The 7,043-nt window shown below is 36.8% G+C and overlaps 1 protein-coding gene across 1 annotated transcript; it reads left to right on the top strand.

Moving 5' to 3' along the window:
* The first annotated feature begins 1,743 nt into the window (after positions 1 to 1,743).
* On the top strand, positions 1,744 to 3,100 carry LOC126936352 (olfactory receptor 6N2). Its single transcript, XM_050759057.1, has one exon. It carries the CDS (start codon positions 1,985 to 1,987, stop codon positions 2,936 to 2,938), a length of 954 nt encoding a protein of 317 aa, XP_050615014.1. The 5' UTR covers positions 1,744 to 1,984; the 3' UTR covers positions 2,939 to 3,100.
* Positions 3,101 to 7,043: the final 3,943 nt, after the last annotated feature.

Here is a 7,043-nt window from a genome sequence, read left to right as displayed (position 1 = left end):
ATCAAGAAGAGTCTTTTAAGTGTCAACTGCTTCCAATGAATTTCAAATTCTAAAATATCAAACCAAGAAGTTTATTTCTACTGCAGGGCATTTGAGTTTGAAAGAAATGCTCGGTGTTGGGTGAGCGGTAGAGGTGCAGGGAAAGTATTGGTCTACTAATTATTAAATGAATTGTTTAAATTAATTCGTTTGGTTATTAATATCTTATTGAATACTTTTAATGTGACAGCCATTGTGACGAGTGTTAGGATGATGAAAATAAGCAAGAGACTGGTTTGTCAGTATGATAACTAGAATTGGGCAGTTCTCTTCAACTGCAGTATGATCTACACAGGGTCTGGTGTGACTGGCACTGGTTGCCATTTTATGCATTTAAAGTTGCATTGTGATTTTTGTTGTTTTCTTTTTGCATCTGTTACACATTTTGCTTAAGAATAATTAGAATAGTATTTTGTATGAAATTTCACCAAGCCAGCTATATACTTTTCACCTGTATTTATATAATTGATTTTATGAAAACACAAGATGCATGTTTATTGCCACTTATCATGTTTGTTTTTGAATCTGCATTCTTTTTCTTTTCTTTTCTTTTTTTTTTTTTTTTTTTTGAGATGGAGTCTCGCACTGTCGCCCAGGCTGGGGTGCAGTGGCGCGATCTCAGCTCACTGCAAGCCCTGCCTCCTGGTTTCACGCCATTCTCCTGCCTCAGCCTCAGGAGTAGCTGGGACTACAGGTGCCCGCCACCTCGCCCGGCTAGTTTTTTTTTGTATTTTTTAGTAGAGACGGGGTTTCACCGTGTTAGCTAGGATGGTCTCGATCTCCTGACTTCCGCCCGCCTTGGCCTCCCAGAGTGCTGGGATTACAGGCGTAAGCCACCACACCCGGCCGAATCTGCATTCTTACACCAAACACGCTAACCACCCTAACCCATCTTCCCGTCAGCAGTACCCACAAGGCAAATTCACACCTTCATCTCCGAGCTTGAGGTCAGAATAGCTAAATTTTAGTTATGTTTTAAAAGTCTACATCTGACCAGGTCACTCATCTAGCAAACATTCTTCAGTTATGCCCTACATCTATGGAGCTAAGGTCTTAAAGCACTGAGTGAGCTTTCCCAGTTTGCTTACCATAGAGGGGAACATGTGTTTCCTTAACGTGGGCTGCTTGCTGCTCAGTGCTTTTATTTTTGTCTGAAATATTTCTTTTTCTCTTTTACATAGCTGATCCCAGATCTTCTTGGAAAATTCATCTTATGGGCTTCCTCTAAAAGTTTTTTTTCAGTCATCCGGGCCTGAGAAATGAGCCACTTCTCAGGCACTCTGAAGTGTTCCGTACTTTACAAATCCTATTGAGATGGCTGCTTCTCTATAGGGTTGTAAGCTTTCTGGTGGCAGAGACTGTACGTTGCTGAATTTTATGTTCTTTCTACCTGACACATATTTGTTCAATAAATATGAACTGAACTGAACAATAAGAAAAGATTTGCTACTATATTAATCTCATGCCCAAAATTCACTCTTTAAGACTTAACTGAAGGAAAAACTATGACCTGGGAAGAGGAGTTAGAATGTTTGGAAACAGTCATACAGTACAGAGCTAGAATGTTTGAGGATGGTCTAAATGTTGTTTCCTTGAAATAGTATCTATAGGAAATAGAAAAGTCTTCTAATTGTTTCTTTCTCTCTATTCCTGAATTTTCTTATTTGCAAAATAGGCAAAACAATGGTGCTTATCTCATTGAAGTATACAAATTAAGTAAATATTGAATGCAAGACACTTGTAAAAATGTTTGATGAATAGTTAAGTGCTAAGAAGAGTTAGCTATTACTATTTTTACAGTAATAGTAATAGTAGTGAGAGTAATAGTAGTAATTTTAGTGCTACTTTTAAGTTAAAAAGAGGGAGAGAGAAATGAAGTTTTGGCTGGATTCAGCAGTCATATCAATCCAATGTTTTCTTCTTTCCTTCTTTACCTCAGCCTCCCATGGATCAACACAACCATTCAAGCCTGGCTGAATTTGTGTTCCTTGGCTTTGCCAGTGTGGGCTATGTCAGGGGCTGGCTTTTTGTCCTGCTGCTGTTGGCATACCTGTTCACCATCTGTGGCAACATGCTCGTCTTCTCAGTCATCCGACTGGATGCAGCTCTGCACACACCCATGTACCACTTTGTCAGTGTTCTTTCCTTCTTGGAGTTGTGGTATACAGCTACCACTATCCCTAAGATGCTAGCTAATATTCTCAGTGAGAAGAAAACCATTTCTTTTGCAGGATGCCTCCTTCAGACCTACTTCTTCCACTCCTTGGGAGCTTCTGAATGCTACCTTCTTACAGCCATGGCCTATGATAGATACCTGGCCATTTGTCGGCCCCTCCAGTACCCTGCAATTATGACCACCACACTCTGTGCCAAGATGGCTGCTGCTTGTTGGATTTGTGGCTTCCTGTGTCCCATTTCTGAGGTCATCCTGGTCTCCCAGCTCCCATTCTGTGCTTACAATGAAATCCGACACATTTTCTGTGACTTTCCACCTTTGCTGAGCTTAGCCTGCAAGGACACGTCCACTAACATTCTGGTGGACTTTGCCACTAATGCTTTCATAATTCTTATCACTTTCCTCTTTATCATGTTTTCTTATGCAAGGATCATTGGGGCTGTGCTGAAGATAAAAACAGCATCGGGAAGAAAGAAGGCCTTTTCTACCTGTGCCTCACATCTTGCTGTAGTCCTCATCTTCTTTGGGAGCATCATCTTCATGTATGTGCGGCTAAAGAAGAGCTATTCACTGACCCTTGACCGAACACTTGCTGTAGTTTACTCCGTACTAACACCAATGGTCAATCCAATTATCTACAGTCTTCGTAACAAGGAAGTCATTAAAGGCATCAGGAGGACCATCTTCCAGAAGAGAGATAAAGCTAGTGTTGCTCACCATTGACTTTCTTCCAATGTCCTTTCTCACCTCAATGTTCAATTCATAAAATTTCTATGTCCCTTTAGCTTGGCCTTGAATAATCTTCCCATCATCACACGTGCTCTGAATTTCACTTCCTTTCACCTCTTCAAATACTTCATTTCTTTATGGTTTTCTCATTTTCTACATCTCTACTTTTTCCATTTTTTTACTTGATCACTTATGTCAGCATTTAAGAATATTTTAGTATCTACATTCTTCTTTTAAAAAATAAGCATGTATATTTCCTTGGCCACACATATGCATCCAGCTAGAGATCAATTTCTCTGCTCCTTTTTCCAGTCAAACTTCTCAAAACACCATATCTCCTCTTCTTTACTTCATATTCACTTCTCAGCTTATTCCAATCTTATTTTGGCTCAGACCTTCCAACTAATATTTTGTGAAGGCCATTATTGACCTCCATGCTGCCAAATTCATCAGAAACTTCTTTTCCTTCCTCTCTCCTGAACTCTTGACACAGACGACCAGTTTTTATTCCTCAACTCTCTTAGCTTTTACTCCTTAAGTCTCCCTAAATCTCATGACATCATTACTTCCCAATTTTCTTCTTATCTTTCTGGTGAGTCTTTCCCAGCCTTCGTTGTCCTGCTGTGCTATATCCCTAGATACTCAGAGTTATTCTTATGGATTTAAATACGATCTCTGTCTATCACAAGGGCTCGTAAATTTTTATCTCCAAACCACATTTTTTTCTCTGAGATTTAGACTTATATATTCAACTTCCCACTTATCAACGGTGCCTGGATTGGAATTCTTAATAATTTAAAACTTAACATGTCAAAATTGATTTCTTAAAATTTCTAACCATGAAATCTTGATGCTTTTGTTTCCCTGTGTTTCTTCTAGAAAATTTTAAATATTCTATTTTGCTTCCTTTTCTTCCACTCATAATTGTGATCAACTATTAATGTATGCCGATCTTTTCACAAAATATATTCTTGAATCAATTTATTTCTTATTCACTTTAATGTTTCTACCCTGGTGTAAATTGCCAACATCTCTCAACTGGATTAATATAATAATATTCTACCCACATTCCTTTCTCCTACTCTCATTCTATTCTAATATATTTTCCACACAAAATATAAAGTAATGTATTTGAAATCTGAATTGTATATACCATTTTATAAAAACATGAGAAATTCTCAATTGCCCTTAAGATAAAATTCAAAGCCTCACCATACTTTATAAGGCTAAACAAAATTCTTCCCTGCCTTCCTCTCCAACATAGACTCATACCTCTTCTCCCTCAGCTCCCTCTTCCCTAGCTACCTGATTACCCTTTCAGGTCTTCAAATACATTACGGATTTTTCTGGCTTCAGGATCTTCACCCTGTTTTTTCCCCAATATTTCATTTGGCTCACTCCTCTTAATTGTGTGATTTTTCTGTTCAAATATCAATTTGCAGTGATGCCTGCTTTGAGAGGACTTCTGAACACTCAGTCTAATTTATGTCACTCATTTTTATCTCTGAAGTGTGTTTTGCTTCTCTTCAAAATATGTATGGCAATTTATGTGTTTGTGGACATTTATGTATGTATAGATACATATAGTTTGTCATTCTTTCCTACAAGCATCTATAAACTAGATTTCATCTCAAATTATTTCAGTTTTTTAATTTGTTGTATGTCCAGAATCTAGCACAGCACCTAAATAGGATGAGTATTCGATGCAAGTGTAATGAATGAAACATGTAATGAATCTTACCCACACCTGGTCAATAACATATTTGGCCTTTAACAATGACATAATGATTCTAATCATTACTGAAACTCACTCATCCACAGAATGCATTGGTCTTCCTTAGTTGTACTCACCTGTTTTCTGCACATCCCACCTCAACTTGTCTACATCTGCCTTTTGAATGTCCTTGGATAATACTGGTAGCTGGTCCTTACTTAGTCACTGTGCATCATACTAGGTTATCTTTTCTGGATCTGTATTTTTTTACTCACAGACTTTGGTGGGCCGGTAAGCTATCTCTAGATAATATTCATTTTTAACATGATATGGTTATGTGTAAACATACATTTTCATGTCATTTGAGAAAATGCATAAGTGTAGGATTGCTAGGACGCATGATAAATGTATGTTTATAATTAACTGTCTATCTGTTTTCCAAAGACTAGTGCTTTTGGGGTCCCTCCGCTGTGGTGCAATGTGGGGCATGTGTAGTAAAAGTCCATTCAGTCTGGGCAGCTTTCCTGAGCTGTGGGAATGGGCTTGTCATGAACCCCAGGCTTCTGTTTCTCATTGCTGCCTGTCTATGAGTAACAAATCTGCTTTTCTTGATTTGTTATGTGTTTTGTCTCACCAGATTCATGAACTAGGTAGAGAACCTTTGCACATATATGTATGTCCTTTATTCCAAATCCACCCTGCTGTCATCCACACTATTTTATCATATATTTTTGTAAAATAAACACACAGTACATTGCTACTATTTTTGCTATATACAGTCATTTTCTGTGAACAGTGGTGGTAAAAGACATTACAAGAGGGTGAGAGGTTAGTTAGTACTGAGGAAGTCAATGGAGTTACAGGTTCAAGTCATGTGATAACATAAAAAAGACCGGCAGTTATGTGCTAAAGTCTGCTCATAGTTTTTGAGAAATGATTGACAACTTATTAGAAATTCTGTGGCACCAATAGCTTGGAATCAGATACAGTGGGAGTATTAGCACTATGCCAATCAGCAAATGTTATAAATCAGGGCCTTTTAAAAAATGATAGGCTATGTCAAAGCTAAACAATGCAGACGCTAAAGTGGTAAGGACAGATTTAATCAGTAATATACAGATATAAAAATATATACACACACACAAACACACACATGCACACACACACATAGACATAAATTATTTTGGTAGCTTTGAATTTTCTCAGGCAGGCACTTAAAGAGATGCTAGGATCATCTATGGCCTTGAGCTCTTAGAAACTATGTCAGTGTTTAAGTCTTTTAATACATGTGGTGGGGGAGGGAAGGTGGAGAGGGTGGATGAAATAATTTTTGCTGACAGTCTATAGATTTTGTAAGTCAAGGTTGAGGTTTAGTCAAAAAGAGAACTAGAGTTCAATGAAGTAGAGAATCTTTGTTAGAGGAAAGTCAGTCATTAAACATTTACCCCAACACAAGTAGAGACAGAATAACATTTGGAGGGAGGGTAGCAGAACTGATGGACATATTTTAGGGATAGATGATATTCTAGAAGAATTGATGGACATATTTTAGGAATAGATGATATTCTAGTTCACAGAAAAGAAGTAATTGAAATGAAACTGACAAGGTGGAAAATTTAATTTAAAAGGTAGTGGTTATTTAACCCTTAATTGCCTTATAGGGATTTAGAAAACTTGAATAAACCTTTAGTCATTAAGTAAATAAAATTATTACTTAAACTCTATGTATACAAATCAAAAAACAAAATAATACTTTGACTCAAAAATTATGTTATTAGTTAAAAATCTATTTACCACAAACAAAATATTAAATACTTGCAACTCAGTTTGAAAAAAAAAAATCTTCCAGAAAGAAAGTAGGAGATAGAAAAAAAATATAAACTTGGATGAAGAATATTGAAAGTGTGGGTGGATGGTGAAAGTGACAAAAATTATTTAATTCTTCTCATAGTTTATATTATAGCTTGTAAGTACTTTTTTTTTTTACATTATCACATTTGATTATTACTTTTATATGAGGAAAGTGAATCTTCTTTATACTTTTTAAAATTTTTATCTGACAAACAATTATATATGTGATGTTTTGATACATGTATGCAGAGTGGAATGCTCAAATTAGGCTAATTAACATATTTATCACCTCACATATAGTACTTATCATTTTTATTTTGTGGCAAGAATATTTAAAATCCACCCTTCTGGCAGTATTGCCAACCAAGGCTTAATGAAGTGCCTAATGTCACATAAGTATTTGGAAGAATGGCTGGAACTGAAATCCAGGGGTCTGAAGCAGCACTCTTTACGGAGCAGGTAACATTAGAGTGGAGAGGAGAATGCAGTGTGTAAGACAACATATAACTGCTGTAAATATGAGCAACAGACAAG

The sequence above is a fragment of the Macaca thibetana genome, chromosome 1 (genome assembly GCF_024542745.1).
Source record: "Macaca thibetana thibetana isolate TM-01 chromosome 1, ASM2454274v1, whole genome shotgun sequence".
NCBI lineage: Eukaryota > Metazoa > Chordata > Mammalia > Primates > Cercopithecidae > Macaca > Macaca thibetana.
Note: the sequence above shows the minus strand (reverse complement) of the source record. Positions and strands in the feature narration are given on the sequence as shown.

Excerpts from the sequence above, each read along its gene's own strand:
- LOC126936352 (XM_050759057.1), top strand. The coding sequence starts at position 1,985 with ATGGATCAACACAACCATTCAAGCCTGGCTGAATTTGTGTTCCTTGGC.